The sequence below is a fragment of the Ovis aries genome, chromosome 1 (genome assembly GCF_016772045.2).
Source record: "Ovis aries strain OAR_USU_Benz2616 breed Rambouillet chromosome 1, ARS-UI_Ramb_v3.0, whole genome shotgun sequence".
Lineage (NCBI taxonomy): Eukaryota > Metazoa > Chordata > Mammalia > Artiodactyla > Bovidae > Ovis > Ovis aries.
Genome location: NC_056054.1, coordinates 197,676,068 through 197,693,841, shown reverse-complemented (window position 1 = coordinate 197,693,841; position 17,774 = coordinate 197,676,068). Strand labels below are relative to the sequence as shown.

The 17,774-nt window shown below is 39.6% G+C and overlaps 1 protein-coding gene across 1 annotated transcript in view; it reads right to left on the bottom strand.

The window, feature by feature from the left end:
• Positions 1 to 335: 335 nt before the first annotated feature.
• Positions 336 to 17,774, bottom strand: part of TMEM207 (transmembrane protein 207) — a 28,128-nt gene continuing 10,689 nt past the window's right edge. The window contains exons 3-5 of the mRNA XM_012097121.4: positions 9,238 to 9,282; positions 8,038 to 8,180; positions 336 to 614 (exon numbers count right to left, since the gene is read on the bottom strand). Coding sequence (XP_011952511.2) covers positions 466 to 614; positions 8,038 to 8,180; positions 9,238 to 9,282 — 337 coding nt within the window. The 3' untranslated portion in view covers positions 336 to 465. The remainder of the gene's footprint in view (positions 615 to 8,037; positions 8,181 to 9,237; positions 9,283 to 17,774) is intronic.

Here is a 17,774-nt window from a genome sequence, read left to right as displayed (position 1 = left end):
ACCCCATATCAGCAAAGAGGTCAGGTTAAAACAGAGATTGAGGCAGAGAAATCTGTGACAAATTCTAGAGTGGAACTCTGAACTTAGTGGAAGCCACTGCTTATGTTAATTACTACCTACTGGAGGTGGGAGGGGAGTTCAGGATTGGGAACTCATGTACACCCGTGGCAGATTCATGTCAATGTATGGCAAAACCAATACAGTGTTGTAAAGTAAAATAAAGTAAAAATAAAAATTAAAAAAAAAGAAACTTGATTAGGAAGATAAAATTATAAAACAACAGTGATAAAACAAGTGTGCACTATTTGACTACAGAAACATCTCCATGCCCAAAATTCTTTTCTTATATTCATTTATTTGTCCTTTTTAAGACTACATTAACTGATCTCCAGGAATTCTCACCAAGTGAAAGAATTGTTCCTAAATTGTATGTTTTGGAATTTTAAATATTTCTGATCATTTCTATTAGCGATCTAGGTCTGAACTCGGCTTGATTTTAATTTCTTCATATGGAGGCGGGGGGCCTAAAACTCCAAAACAGGGAACACGAAACAGTTCAGGGTTTTGAGTGTGAAGGTGCATTCCAACAGTTGGAGTCACAGCTGCTTCTGTCCCTGGAAAAAGAAAGGTGGAGGCATAATCTTTCTAGTCAGCATAAAACAGAAGCACATGAGCTGCCTAATAAAATCTGGCATTTCTTGGATCACTGGAGCAACTGAAAATTATTTGTACCCTTGAGAAAAAATTTACAATCATCTCACTCTCTGCTATGATATTTTAATCATTATAGCAAGAAAATTTGCTCTCATGCACCGATTAGGCCATCATTGACTAAGCCATCAAGAAGCATTTACAATTTAACAGCTGAAACGAGAAGAAATATCCCTTTTGGTAGATCAGAAGACAAGATTCCTGTAAACACTAATGGCATTTTAGTTAATGCTCCCACCATGAGATATGCAATCACACTAGAAACATTAAAGTATTACATCTGAACCTCATTCTTTCATGTGTATGTTCTGTAAACTGCAACTAATGCAATTAATTAATTTCAACATTTGTCGATGAGACATAGTAAAAAAATTACGTTGTGAAAAGTTTGTAATTAAAGTATATACATACGATAAGCAAAAAGCATTCTCAAATTTTAAATTTTGAAATTAAATGTCTTGACTTAGATTATGCACACTACAAACCATCCAATATAAAAGACATGCATTTTCTTCCTTAAACTGATCACCTTGAGAGATTATGCACTTATTCCAATAGGTTTTTGGGAAATCTTTTATTAGTATTGGCTTGAAAGACTGCTTTAGAGTCACACAGGAAATCAATAGTAATACTTTATGGTCATTTATCTATATTGTTTTCCTTTTTTTCTCAAGGTCTTTACCTTTCTGGGAACAATTTGACTGCTTCTTCCCAAATCAATATCATAATATAAATTCATGACAGCCATAAATTCACCTTTAAAGAAGAAATTACACCCTTAAACTAACCTTTGACTGCTTTTGTGTATTAAAATGAATTGTAACACTACCATGTCCATTCATTTTCATGTTGTCTCTGGCTGCTTTTTCTACTATAATTGCAGAAATTAGTAGTCCCCATAGAGATCATATGCTTGCAAAGCCAAACATATTTCTTGTCTGGACTTTAATACAAAAAGTTTGATGACCCCTTCCTTAAAGGATTAAGATTCTATACCATCAAGGAGATTTCAAAGAACAAGCCACAATGATTAAAATGACTCCAAGAGTAGTTACATAAAAGGCAATAGCTGTATCAGTGGAATCCATATGTAAATTAATCAAAATTATTGTTTGGGAGTGCATTTTATTTATTTAGAATCATGAATTTCCATATATTTGTATTTACTTTATTTTGTATCTCACTGGTTCACAGGACAAAGTACAATAATTTAAATATTAATGTAATATGTAAAGAGTGGAGCCATGTGTAGAATATAAATCTCACCTGCTGGTTCAATACTTTCCTTAAGGAGTTAATTTATTTAATTGAATAACCTAACGCTAACTTATTACACATTTTTATACCTCAGCTTGCTGCTGTGCAATATCTGTAAAAGCAAGGCTAACTGAATGTAACATGCTTAAAACAAAGCCTGACATGCATTAAAGTTGACTGTCACTATTATCATAGTGACATTAGCATTTTGTTGTTCTTGTTTAGTCGCTTGGTCATGTCCAACTCTTTTGGACCCCAAGGGCTGTAGCACACCAGGCCTCCCTGTCCATCAAGATCTCCAGGAGTTTGCTCAAACTCATTGAGTCAATGATGTCATCCAACTGTCTAATCCTCTGTGGCCCCCTTCTCTTCCTGCCCTCAATCTTGTCCAGCATCAGAGTCTTTTCCAATGAGTTGGCTCTTCTCATCAGGCGGTCAAAGTATTATCATTAGCATTATTATTATATATGAAGAACTGTACTATGCTAGGAGTATGCATGCATTTTCCGTTATTGACAGTAATATTTCCCAAACTTTCTTATTTTAATGTTTAAATAATGATTTAATCATTATCCTTATTAAGGTTAATGGCACAGAGATTACTGAATGAGAACTTTCTTATTAAAAACAAAACTTTCTTGTGGTTAGAGCCTTGAATATTTAGGAGGTTTAGAATGATGTAGGCTAGTCCAAATGTCTTGATAAAAAGAGTTAACACTGGCAGAGTGGACTTGCCTCAGTATTTCCCTCCTTTGTGGATACAATTAGTAAACACTGCCCATTTTCCGGATGAACTGCTTCCAGCAAATCCAAAACAAAGTCAGAGGTAACTTGGCTATCATTGCATCTGGAGTGGTTGACCAGGTTTATTCAAAATAATTATTAGCTTGAATTTATATCCATCAGGGTCTTTATTAGTGTCATGCTCCAGGCAGCAAGATATTGACACTTGCTCTTTATGTTAGAAAAGGTTCAGTATTATTTCCTTACTACAGATTTGCCCATTGCTCTTAAACTTATGAAAACCATAGAGTATTTATATCATAAACAGAATTAAGCTCAGAGAGCTTTTGTAAAATTGAACACATGTCACTTCTCAATTTTTTTTTCAAAGCATGTTTAATGTGATTGGAAGGGAAACAGGCATTATTTTTACCTTTTGACAAATTAGGAACCTGAGAGAGCTCAGTTAAAAATGCCTACAAAAATCCTATGATTTTGACAGCTGCTGGTGAAGATAACAGTTTGTTGTTTGATTTTGTAAAACCAATACACTCACTGCTAATTTTTTATACCCGGAGTTCAGATTCCCCAAGTCATTAAGAGTCACTCTAATGGACTTGGTTCATTTGAAAATGCCTTTCTTTTTCTTTCTGTTCTGTATCCTTTTTTATATCATTCTGTTCTTTCACATGGGGGTGACTAAGATTGCCTGAATTTGAGTCATCATTCTACCATCTACTCTGTCCCTAATCTCTGCCTTTGTTCCCTCATTTTCAGTGTTCAGAATGACAGTGAACTGTTCATGGAGCTGTGAAAGTGAAGTCGCTCAGTCGTGTCCGACTCTTTGCGATCCCGTGGACTGTAGCCCGCCAGGCTCCTCCGTCCATGGGATTCTCCAGCCAAGAATACTGGAGTGGGTTGCCATTTCCTTCTCCAGAGGATATTCCCGACCCAGGGATCGAACCCAGCTCTCCTGCATGGCAGGCAGACGCTTTTACCTCTGAGCCACCAGGGAAGCTGTAAGGAAGAATAAGTGAGATGAGAAATGTCAAGGAGTAGCCCAGAACGTGACACATGATAGTGCTCAATAAACATGAGTCGTTACTATCATCATGCCCATCCATGACAGCTTGTGAAAGACTCTCATTCCTTTCCCACAATGAGTCTCAGAATACTTACATGTAGAACACAAGGCATAGGAAAATGACATTTCAAAAAGCATTCCTAAATAAGATAGGATTCTGGGGGAGGGGAGGAGAGAGGAGAATAGAGTATGTAAGGATCAGCTTCTTGCCTGACTGCCCAGTCCCTCCTCCCCTTCCCAAACTGGAGCATTCACATTTAATCATTGCTAGAAGACTAGTATTTCTATTTGCCCTGAAATAGTAAAAAGGTAAGATTACTTCTGAAACTGCAGAAGAAATGGAACCAGGGAGACTGAATAGTTGAAATGCAGCATTATCCAGGAGATCAGCCCGAGGAGGAGCCAAGCCAGGATGAGTGTCTCAGGAGAGGTGTCTCTGCTTCTCCTCTAGCTCTTTTTCCTTCCTGTTCTCCTCCACTTCCTTGACTCTATTCTGGTCCTCCTCCTCCTCTTTCTCTAGCAATACCTTCTCTTCCTCCTTACCCTCTGCTGAAGTATCAGAGGAATTAATTCTTTTATTGGTGCACAAAGAGCTTCATCATAACATGGTACGACATGGAAACATTAGACCTTTTCAGAGGGGAAGGAAAACAAATTCGATCCCTGAGTCAACATAGAATTGTGAAAAGGCATGATTATTGGTTTAGAAGATTCTCTTGAGGCCTTGGTATTTGGCTGAGATTCCTAAGGACTTTTCCAGACAGAAGTCTCATCACTGTGATGGGCTGAACTGGTAAGGCCTTCCTTAAACACATTTTACAAGGATTCCTGAGCCAAGTATTTTCCTTCCTCTTTTTATTATTTCTAATCAAGATAATTGACAACCAGAGTCATGTAATATTGTCAAGAATTGCCAGTGAGAAATTTCCCATTTTATATATTTGAACATCAGTAAAGTTCACTCCACTCCAGCCTCTGATAGTCAGTCAAAATTCTCTTTGCTCTTCTCATCTGAGGGCAGATTTCATGGGATCTTGAACGTCAAACCTCTGACCCTCAGGTCAGAAGAGCAGAGCTTTTTAAACTAATATATTCAGCAGAATATGGTAATAACATGAAATAAATTTTGAGGAAATAAAATGAAAGTCTTAGAGGAACCTGGGGCTTATATATAAAATCTCGTCTCATCATTGAAATGCTTTAAATGACTTATTTCCTACATTCTATATTCAGGAGGGAAGTCCTATCTGCCCCCTTTTGATCAAGGAGTCCAGGAAGCTTATTTCATATTCTAATATGTCACCAGTAGTTTGCAAACGAGTTCTCATTTTCCTCTCCTGCTTCTAAATAGTGGCTACAGGGAAGACTCAGAAGTACAAACTCATAACCTGCAGTGTAGATGGGAAAACCCAGCAGTAGTGGACTTAGCTCCAACCTGGGAGCACAAAATTTTGTGGGACTGTGGAGGCAAAAGCTGTGGTTTGGCCCTTACTTCCCTCTCAGCAATAAAAAGATCCTTTAGTATTTCCCTCATTTCTCTTTTGGAGAGTACCTCCTTTTAAGGAAATATTAGATAGGGAGGATATTTGTCTGGAGAAGTCAAAGTATAATGAGAATTCAGTGGAGAAAGGAAATTTGGTATGGGCCTGGGTGTCAGATTGCCTTATTATATTAGCTCCCTGGAGTTTAATTCCAGAAATTACTAGTTAAGAAGAGGTGACGGGGGGCTTCTGTGGTGGCTCAGGGGTAAAGAAGCCACCTACAATGCAGAAGATGAGAGTTTGATCCCTAGGTTGGAAGGTCCCCTGGAGAAGGAAATGACAACCTGCTCCAGTGTTCTCGTCTGGGAAATCCCATGGACAGAGGAGACAGGCGGGCTACAGTCCATGGGGCTGCAAGAGTCAGACATGACTTAGCGATTAGAGATCCCAGAGAATACCACTTCCTGAACTATTTGTGTTTTGTTTTGGAGAGGAAAAATAAGAATGGCAAGAAGCGTAAGTCTGGGAGCCACATCCACATCAAAGACGATGTGAATGGTGATTCTCTACCTCTATAGCCACCCTGAACATCCATAGAACAGGATGGGAGACAGGCAGTGGGTGGGAAAATCACCATAGGTGAGGATAGAAATAAACCAAAAGAGGCAACTGAATGTGTTCTCTACAATGGACATCAACAGAAGTGAACTTGGTAATGCCATTTAATGTGAAAAAGAGTTTAAATGTTCTTGCAAAATACAAGAGTGAAAGCTACACCCCAGAGATTAAGAAGGAAAAGATAGAATGAGGAAGAGAATGAGGAAGGAAATGAGGGTTCTGCACAGCGAAACCCACCACTGAGGAATCACCCAATGGAAACATCTGGCGGTTCAAGATATAAGGCTGTGGTTAGTGTCCAGGAATGAGGTGACTAGCCGTATGTGTGTGTGCGTGTGTGCGTGTGTGTGTGTGCGCGCGTGTGTGTGTGTGAGTGTACTGTTTCTCAGTCATGTCTAATCCTTTGCCATGTGTGCCCTATGTAACTTTTCATTGCTCATTATCCTCAATCCTGGAAAATTTGGAGTATATTAGTTGACCTGCAACAGAGATTTAAGGGGTATATTTATACAGCAGAGTGAGAAAAATAGATAACATCCTCTAGAGGAAGTAATAGCCACTTCTCTGAGTTGGTATTTTAAGAATTAGAGATAGTATCTGTGAAACCCCTGACCTAGTGCTTAGTACTTTGTCAGTATAAATTAAATTGTGAAGCATTATCGCAGTCTTGACTCCTTTTATCACATTCATACCTGTCAGGGAAGTTCAGAAAATTCAAAAGCATGTATGTAAACCATCATCCAGGAAATATAAAAATATTAGATAAATGGGGATTTAACTGTGGCACATAAACTGCCTGAAAAGTTGTAACAGTATAACCGGGTAGCTTATTTACCAAAAATTAAAAACAGATTTTTGTTTTGTTTTAACGCTTCATAGTGAGAGGATGGCTAAGAAGACCGGTGTAGATTCCCCTCTGCAGTCGCTCAAGTCAAGGTGGAAGAAACATAGTTGTGTTTACTGAATACCTCTTATTAGATAAAGAGAAATAGACCAATGTGACCACATTGATCCCTTTGATGAACATATTCTGCTTGAAGTTCAGTCATCCTATTTCTCTATACATTCAGTGGAAAGTGCTGCTGATTTTAGAAGAAAAAGCTATTTTCATTGGAGACTTTAATTATCTTTTCCCAAAAAATCATTTTTTCAAATTAACAATGTGTTTCCCTATTAAATAATAACTTAAAAAAATTAACAGTGAATCCAATCACTAAATCTTAATACTGAGTTTTGAGATTAAAACACTTCAGTTTATTTTTAACCCACTTCCTATTTAGCTGTGAGTTTTTCCAGGACATCTCCCACTCTCTCTGTTGAAAATCTTATGCTGACCCAAGTATTTGAAGGGCAGCTGTTAGTTTCTACCACTCTAGAGGTAACTGTAATATACAATGTAGTGCCTTAGAAGGAAAATCTCATAACAGACAATCTCTGGATGAGGACAATGCTTAACATGAAGATATAAACTGTCAATTGTCACCTCTCAGAAATCACAAAACTGTCATTTTTCTACTTAAAGCTGAGGCTGGAGGTTACAAATAACTCAAGACCACAATTTTCTCCATTTCTTACCTCTTAATGCACACTAAAAAATAATAGAAAGACAGGGTTTGGGAGTGGGTGTGGGGAGCAGGATCAAGAGACTGCCAATGTGTCTGGAGAGAAAGGACATGAGTCCTGACACTCACTCACACAATCCAAAGTAATTCAGGCTCTGCACTGGAAGCAGACAATCTGAAAAGCATTATTCGATGTTATTGCAGGTAAGTGAGGCATGGCAAGCTTTGTAAATGAACACAAGGTGACAGATGGACATCAAAAGCCCAGAGATACTCTTCTGTACCTGAAACTCTGCTTTCACCTGGAGTGGCCAGCCCTGTGTACCTTTTCCCTTCTGCTTGTTGACTGAATGTTTAAATTTAGGTTCTGTTCCCATACTCAGCTCTGAGTCACTCCCCCAGACACGATTTTTCTTTTTTTGGAGTCTTCTTCTGAAGTTTTCTCATTTAGACTCTCTCCCCAGTGTGCATGCCTTTGAGTCCTCAGTAAACTATATCTTGTTCTATGTTTACAAATTTGTTTTTCATAGATTAACTTTTCAACTCACACAAAACTATAAAGTTTCCAAAGAGGACATCTAGAAGTGTGTAAACAGCTTACCGTAAACGGAGTCCAAGTCTCCAACAGCAAAAACAGCCATGGTGCGTCTTTGGGGACCATTTTTGAGACTCCTCAGGCAGCACTGGAGGCAGAAGATCACTGTTCCACAGAGAAGAGCCACCAGGAAAATCAGCAGCAAGAACCTGACGCCAGAGAAAGCAGGGGAGGACTGAGATGGAACATGTCTCAAAGTTAAGAGCTCCTGCTACTTCCTGGAAAGGTGCAAACACTCAGCAAGCCTGGCTGTAAGGAATCTGTGAGGCCAAATTCCTTAAACAAACCCCTATCATCTCTCATACATTTTCACCGGCTCTGGAATCTTCTCTGAGCCCAGAGTGAGGCAGTCTTGCCAGGTAATCTTAGTTGTTTCCTCTTTAGAAATTGGAGATTTGTTCAAAGGAGCAGCATTTTAATTCCTTACATTCATCCATTATTGCTTCCATTCAGTTATCCAGTCATTCATTCAACTAGTGTGTGTGTAAGTATGTATGTGTGTGTGTGTGTGTGTGTGCGCCCTCTCTCAGTCAGATCTGACTCTTTGTGACCCCATGGTCTATAACCCAACAGGCTCCTCTGTTCATTGAATTTCCCAGGCAAGAATATTAGAGTGGGTTGTCATTTCCTACTCCAGGAGATCTTCTCAATCCAGGGATCAAACCCACGTCTCTTGTGTCTCCTGCTTTGGCAGGCAGATTCTTTACCACTGCACCAGCTTCTAGAATGTAAGTGACCAAATAGATTTTAGATGTTGGAGGTGGGGATTCAAAGGTTGACAAGACAGGGTTTCTATCGTTGAGGAACTAACCGCTAACTGCAATGTTTAGTTTGAAAAATACAGAAGCCAAGATTTAGAAATTTATAACAACTTTTTTTTTTTTGTCTTATCCTGAATGTTTAAGGCAAGAACTAAAATTGGTGGATGGGTCATTTTGAAAGATTTCAGGAGAAAGATTTCACCTTTAAAAATATCCAACTTGGGAATAAACTATCATTCTTAATAAGAGTCAGTTCCCTGTCATAGGAAGTGTTTAAGTAAACACTGGCCAATGACCTGAAGCTGATGTTTCTATGTATGTTAATCCACATGATCCCTAAAGTTTTCTTAAGCTGTATGATTTCATATGCTATCTCAATTATTTAGGAAAAGGGGTATGTATATACCACCAAAGATTTTATAGCACAAATTGAGGATGTCCTTACCAGATATACCAGCCATTTGTGTAATGATCTTTAGAGTTTATGCACCTGGTGATAAAGGAAGAGCAGTTAGTGCTGGATCTCTAGATTGACAAAGCTTATTCTTCTGGACCACAGTATTTGTTCTGACCACACCTGTTTCCCCCACAATCACCTGCTCACTGTACCCCCCAGCATAATTAAACAAATATTTACTGTATGTCCACTTCATTTAAGGCACTGAGAATACAGCTAATTGTGAATCTGTCAGACACAGACAGATAATTGCACTGTAATAGGGTTGATTCTAGAGTTATGAATACTGTTGTGCATTGAGAAGGTGGTAGTAGCTACTTTTCAGAACTAACATATTATCAGTTCAGTTCAGTTCAGTTCAGTTGTTCAGTTGTGTCTGACTCTTTGCGACCCCATGAATCGCAGCATGCCAGGCCTCCCTGTCCATCACCATCTCCCGGAATTCACTCAGACTCACGTCCATTGAGTCGGTGATGCCATCCAGCCATCTCATCCTCTGTCATCCCCTTCTCCTCTTGCCCTCAATCCCTGCCAGCATCAAAGTCTTTTCCAATGAGTCAACGTGTCATAGGTATTAAGTATTAGGTAGATAACTGTTCCAGTATTCTGTTCATTCAGAGACTTAGAATTCTTTAGAATGCAAATTCTCCAGGGAAAGTTCATGATCTCTATTAACCTTTACTATCTTCATAAGGAATAGCAGGCCTATAACCTAGTTGAAAGTGAAAGTGAAAGTCAAAGTCAGTCAGTCATATACGACTCTTTGAGACCCCGTGGACTTATACAGTCCATGGAATTCTCCAGGCCGGAATACTAGAGTGGATAGCCTTTCCATTCTTCAGGGGAGGTGACAGAGGTTAAAGCGTCTGCCTCTAATGTGGGAGACCTGGATTCGATCCCTGGGTCAGGAAGATCCCCTGGAGAAGGAAATGGCAACCCACTCCAGGATTCTTGCCTGGAGAATCCCATGGACAGAGAAGCCTGGTAGGCTATAGTCCATGGGGTCGCAAAGAGTCGAACACGACTGAGGAACTTAACTAACTTTAACTTCCCAACCCAGGGATTGAACCCAGGTCTCCCACATTGCTGTCAGATTCTTTACCAGCTGAGCCACAAGGAAAGCCCAAGAATACTGGAGTAGGTAGCCTATCTCTTCTCCAGGGGATCTTCCAGACCTAGGAATAAAACCGGTGACTCCTGCATTGCAAGCGGATTCTTTACCAACTGAGCTATGAGGGAAGCCCAATAACTTGGTAGGATAAAGAAATTATAATAAAAGGAAAATGAGTGTGTGTGATCACACATACCATTTATCAAGGAGTTAGAAGTTGATTTTCAGGATAGTCAAACTATTTGTGTATCTAGGCAGAATTCAATCATTCTTGAATTAACATTTAAAAGGTGATACAAAGCCAAAGTCCATAGTGCAATTTTCAGGAGGTTTAACTCCCCAGGGATAGACATTTAAGTGCTATTCATTTTAGAGCCCCTTTTCATGTCAGACACGTGTACTGAATGTATGTTTACTGAGGAGCCTTTTTCACACCCTGGTGTAGATGCTGCTGTTAAAGTATTCTGAGATTAAACGGTGGAAAACTGTTCATCACAGCCTGGTAACTTCTGAGATGAGCTATGCTTAATCATCTTTGTTAAAATAACACTCAATACTTTTCAACTTGAAAGCATTCATAAATGTCAGCTAATTTATTGCTCTCAGCATCTCTAAGGAGGCAGTGTGTCATGTTTATCATTATACTATTCAGAAATGACTTTTAACACATGTGAAGTGTCAGTTTAAAATTTTTATTGCAAATGTTTAAGAGAAAAGTCAAACTTAAACAACAAGAATTTTGGTGGGGGAGCACCTAGAGGGTTTAGCCAAGTACATAAGTTCAAATGACAGAGGGAAAAAAAGGGAACTGAAGTATGAGTTTAAAAAGCATCCTAAGATAAGAGATCAATCAAGGATTTTACAAATAATTAATGGCACTTCCTTGTAAAGAAATATTATCCATTCATCAAAGAGAATATAGATTATATTTAAAATGAAAGCTTTGTTAAATAAAATAATACAAAGATCTCAGTTCTACTTTATATATTTTCTTTTGCACAAATACACTGATTTCACTAACTAGGTATTAGACAGTTAGTATGTATAGATGTGGGGCTTCCCTGATGGCTCATATGATAAAGAATCCACCTGCAATGCAGGGGACTCCAGGTTGAATCCCTGGGTAGGAAAGATACCCTGGAAAAGGGAATGGCTACCCAATCCAGTATTCCTGTGTGGATAATTCTATGAACAGAGGAGCCTGGCGAGCTACAGTCCATGGGGCAAGTATACACCAAGTTACTAAAAATACCTGCTTTGTTTGAAGATGGTATTGTGAGGCACTTAATATTTTCAACATTTCTATATTCTTTTAATTTTTGTAATGTACATGCATCACTTTTGTAACCATAAATTTTATAAATAGTATATTATAAGCGATTATATATATATCGCTTCTCGGCCTTTTGGCTAAGATCAAGTGGTGGCTCAGATGGAAAGTGTCTGTCTACAATGTGGGAGACCTGGGTTCGATCCCTGGGTCACGAAGTTCCCTGGAGAAGGAAACAGCAACCCACTCCAATACTCTTGCCTAGAAAATCCCATGGATGGAGGAGCCTGGTGTCCATGGGGTTGCAAAGAGTTGGACATGACTGAATGACTTCACTTCACTTTTTTCACATATATATATATATATATATATATATATAATTGAATGTAGTATCTCACTTTAAAAATATGTGTAGGGAGGGAGGGAAAGATGGCGGAGGAATAGGACAGGAAGATCACGTTCTCCCTCACAAATTCCTCAAAAGAACATTTCAACACCGAGCAAACTCCGCAAAACAACTTCTAGGCTGGCAGAGGACATCAGGCAACCAGAAAAGCAGACCATTGTCTTCAAAATCAGGTAGGAAAAAATATAAAAGACGAAAAAGGAGACAAAGGAGGTGGGGAGGGAGCTCCGTCCCGGGAAGGGAAGCCCGTCTCGGGAAGGGAAGCCCGTCCCGGGAAGGGAATTTTAAGAAGAGAGGTTTCCAAACACCAGGAAACACTCTCCCTGCCGAGTCTGTGGCGAGCCTTGGAAACACAGAGGGCAACATAACAGGAAGGAAAAATAGATAAATAATTAAAACCAAGAGATTACAAGCCCACCAGTAACTCCCCCAGCGGAAAAGCAGCACAGACGCCTGCATCCGCCATTGGGAAGTGGGGGCAGGGCAGGGAGGCAACGCGGGAGGCGCGGGCTGCAGTGCTTGCAAGAATCGGGCACGAACGCCCCACGCTCCACCAGAACGATCTAACTTGGGCTAGCAAACCAGACTGTGGGATAGCTACCACGCGAAAAGCTCGAACATAAGACACTGCCAGGATCCAGCACAGAACATAGGACGGAACGGAAAAGCCGGCTGCAGACCATTCCCGCCGGGGACAGGCAGCCAGAGCCGTAAGGACTGGAAAGGGGCAATTGCAGACCCGGAGAGACTTTACTTACCTAACTGCAAGCAGGCTCCTTTGCTAAGACTTCTGGGGGTGCTGGACAGTCACAGTCTGCCTCACGGGGTGCGCCAGCGAATCCACCCAGAGAGCTGAGCGGCAGCGGTGGAAACGTGACAAGCCGCGGCGATTGCGCTCGCCAAACTCCTGAGCTACTCGGACCTGAGAAGGGCACAAGCGCAGTCCCAGCCGCATTTGTGCCTCTGAGGGCTGCCTGAGGCCAAACCTGAGCGGCTTGGACCGGGGAAGTGCACGCAGCCTAGGGCCGGCCCCAGACGTTTCCCGGCTGAGCATCGTAGAGCCGGAGCGGTTTGTGCGCCGCGAGAAAGGACAGGTCAAGCGGGGCAGAGATACTGTGTACACACGACAGTGCTATTTGTTTGCAGCATCCCCCCTCCCCACAGCGCGACTGAACTAGTGAGCCTAAAAACCAGCAAACAGAAGAAGTTAAACAGAGGAACCACCTTGGAAGTGAGCCCACACAGCCCATAACATCAGAGAAGAGCCAGATATATTTTTAATTTTTTAATATTTTTAAAATCATTCTTTTTTTTTTTTGCCTTTTGCATTTTTTTCTTTTTTTCCCGAGCTTTTTTTTTAATTGTTAAATCTTCTATTTCTCCTCTAATTTTTATTTCTATAACCTAGTATTACTATTAAAAAAAAAAAAAGACTTTTTTTTTTTTTAAGGCAAACACCATATATACTCTTTGGATGGTTGTTGGTGTTTTTTTTGTTTGTTTGTTTGTTTGTTTGTTTTTAATAATTCTTTTTTTCTTTCTTCCTTTTTCCTTCTGCTTTTCTTTAATATTGTATCTTTGAAAATCCAACCTCTACTCCAGATTTTTAATCTTTGTTGTCAATTTTGTACATTTAAAAACCCAAACTTCACTACCCAAGTTTACCTGTGAGCAAGATTACTGGCTTGTCCACTCTCTCCTCCTCTGGCCTCTCCTTTTTCTCCACCAGGTGGCCTCTGTCTCTTTTCTCCCCCATCTCTTCTCTATCCAACTCTGTGAATCTCTGTGTGTTCCAGACGGTAGAGAACACCTAAGGAACTGGATACTGGCAGGATTTGTCTCTCTCCTACTCATTCCTCTCTCTTATCCTCCTGGTCACCTCTGTCTACTTCCTCCCTCTCCTCTTCCCCGTATAACTCTGTAAATACCTCTGAGCGGTCCAGACTATAGAGCGCACATAAGGAAGTGACTACTGGCTAGCTTGCTCTCTCCTCTCTTGATCTCACCACATCTCATTCCAGTTACCTCTAATTACCCCTCCATCTTCTCTTCTCCTTGTAACTCAGTGAACCTCTCTGAGTGTCCCTCAAGGTGGAGAAACTTTTCATCTTTAACCTAGATGTTTTATCATCGGTGCTGTATAGATGGAGAAGTCTAGAGGCTACTGTGAAAATAAAACTGAAAACCAGAAGCAGGAAGCTTAAACCCAAAGCCTGAAAACATTAGAGAACTCTTGAATTCAGGGAACATTAAGCAATAGGAGCTCATCAAAAGCCTTCATACCTACACTGAAACCAAGCTCCACCCAAGGGCCAACAAGTTCCAAAACAAGACATACCACGCAAATTCTCCAGCAACACAGGAACACTCCCTGAGCCTCAATATACAGGCAGCTCAAAATTATCCCAATACCTTTGATGTCTCATAACCCATTACGGGTCACTCCACTGCACTCCAGAGAGAAGAAACCCAGCTCCACCCACCAAAACTCCAACACAAGCCTCCCTAACCAGGAAACCTTGACAAGCCACTGATAGAACCCCACCCAAAGTGAGGAAGCTCCATAATAAAGAGAACTCCACAAATTATCAGAATATAAAAGGCCACCCCAAACGCAGCAATATAACCAAGATGAAGAGACAGAGGAATACTCAGCAGGTAAAGGAACAGGAGAGTTGCCCACCAAATCAAACAAAAGAGGAAGAAGTAGGGAATCTACCGGAGAAGGAATTCCGAATATTGATAGTGAAAATGATCCAAAATCTTGAAATCAAAATGGAAACACAGATAAATAGCCTAGAGACAAGGATTGAGAAGATGCAAGAAAGGTTTAACAAGGACCTAGAAGAAATAAAAAGAGTCAAAATATAATGAATAACACAATAAATGAGATCAGAAACACTCTGGAGGCAACAAATAGCAGAATAACAGAGGCAGAAGATAGGATTAGTGAAATAGAAGATAGAATGGTAGAAATAAATGAATCAGAGAGGAAACAAGAAAAACGAATTAAAAGAAACGAGGACAATCTCAGAGACCTCCAGGACAATATGAAACGCTCCAACATTCGAATTATAGGAGTCCCAGAAGAAGAAGACAGAAAGAAAGATCATGAGAAAATCCTTGAGGAGATAATAGTTGAAAACTTCCCTAAAATGGGAAGGAAATAATCACCCAAGTCCAAGAAACACAGAGAGTCCCAAATAGGACAAACCCAAGGCGAAACACCCCAAGACACATATTAATCAAATTAACAAAGATCAAACACAAAGAACAAATATTAAAAGCAGCAAGGAAAAACAACAAATAACACACAAGGGGATTCCCATAAGGATAACAGCTGATCTGTCAATAGAAACTCTTCAGGCCAGGAGGAATGGCAAGACATACTTAAAGTGATGAAAGACAATAACCTACAGCCCAGATTACTGTACCCAGCAAGGATCTCATTCAAATACGAAGGAGAAATCAAAAGCTTTACAGACAAGCAGAAGCTGAGAGAATTCAGCACCACCAAACCAGCTCTCCAACAAATTCTAAAGGATATCCTCTAGACAGGAAACACGAAAGGGTGTATAAACCCGAACCCAAAACAATAAAGTAAATGGCAACGGGATCATACTTATCAATAATTACCTTAAACGTAAATGGGTTGAACGCCCCAACCAAAAGACAAAGACTGGCCGAATGGATACAAAAACAAGACCCGTCTATATGCTGCTTACAAGAGACCCACCTCAAAACAAGGGACACATACAGACTGAAAGTGAAGGGCTGGAGAAAGATATACCACGCGAATAGAGACCAAAAGAAAGCAGGAGTGGCAATACTCATATCCGATAAAATAGACTTTAAAACAAAGGCTGTGAAAAGAGACAAAGAAGGCCACTACATAATGATCAAAGGAACAATCCAAGAAGAAGATATAACAATTATAAATATATATGCACCCAATATAGGAGCACCACAATATGTAAGACAAATGCTAACAAGTATGAAAGGGAAATCAACAATAACACAGTAATAGTGGGAGACTTTAATACCCCACTCACACCTATGGACAGATCAACTAAACAGAAAATTAACAAAGAAACACAAACTTTAAATGATACATTGGATCAGTTAGACCTAATTGATATCTATAGGACATTTCACCCCAAAACAACGAATTTCACCTTTTTTTCAAGTGCTCATGGAACCTTCTCCAGGATAGATCACATCCTGGGCCATAAATCTAAACTTGATAAATTCAAAAAAATCAAAATCATTCCAAGCATCTTTTCTGACCATAATGCATTAAGATTAGATCTCAAATACAGGAGAAAAACTATTAAAAATTCCAACATATGGAGGTTGAACAACACACTTCTGAATAACCAACAAATCACAGAAGAAATCAAAAAGAAATCAAAATATGCATAGAAACTAATGAAAATGAAAACACAACAACCCAAAACCTGTGGGACACTATAAAAGCAGTGCTAAGAGGAAAGTTCATAGCAATACAGGCATACCTCAAGAAACAAGAAAAAAGTCAAATAAATAACCTAACTCTACAACTAAAGCAACTAGAAAAGGAAGAGTTGGAGAACCCCAGAGTGAGTAGAAGGAAAGAAATCTTAAAAATTAGGGCAGAAATAAATGCAAAAGAAACAAAAGAGACCATAGCAAAAATCAACAAAGCCAAAAGCTGGTTCTTTGAAAGGATAAATAAAATTGACAAACCATTAGCCAGACTCATCAAGAAGCAAAGAGAGAAAAATCAAATCAATAAAATTAGAAATGAAAATGGAGAGATCACAACAGACAACACAGAAATACAAAGGATCATAAGAGACTACTATCAGCAGTTGTATGCCAATAAAATGGACAACGTGGAAGAAATGGACAAATTCTTAGAAAAGTACAATTTTCCAAAACTGAACCAGGAAGAAATCGAAAATCTTAACAGACCCATCACAAGCACGGAAATTGATACTGTAATCAGAAATCTTCCAGCAAACAAAAGCCCAGGTCCAGACGGCTTCACAGCTGAATTCTACCAAAATTTCGAGAAGAGCTAACACCTATCCTACTCAAACTCTTCCAGAAATTGCAGAGGAAGGTAAACTTCCAAACTCATTCTATGAGGCCACCATCACCCTAATACCAAAACCTGACAAAGATGTCACAAAAAAGAAAACTACAGGCCAATATCTCTGATGAACATAGATGCAAAAATCCTCAACAAAATTCTAGCAATCAGAATCCAACAACACATTAAAAGATCATACACCATGACCAAGTGGGCTTTATCCCAGGGATGCAAGGATTCTTCAATATCCGCAAATCAATCAATGTAATTCACCACATTAACAAATTGAAAATAAAAACCATATGATTATCTCAATAGATGCAGAGAAGGCCTTTGACAAAATTCAACATCCATTTATGATAAAAACTCTCCAGAAAGCAGGAATAGAAGGAACATACCTCAACATAATAAAAGCTATCTATGACAAACCCACAGCAAACATTATCCTCAATGGTGAAAAATTGAAAGCATTTCCCTAAAGTCAGGAACAAGACAAGGGTGTCCACTTTCACCGCTACTATTCAACATAGTTCTGGAAGTTTTGGCCACAGCAATCAGAGCAGAAAAAGAAATAAAAGGAATCCAAATTGGAAAAGAAGAAGTAAAACTCTCACTGTTTGCAGATGACATGATCCTCTACATGGAAAACCCTAAAGACTCCACC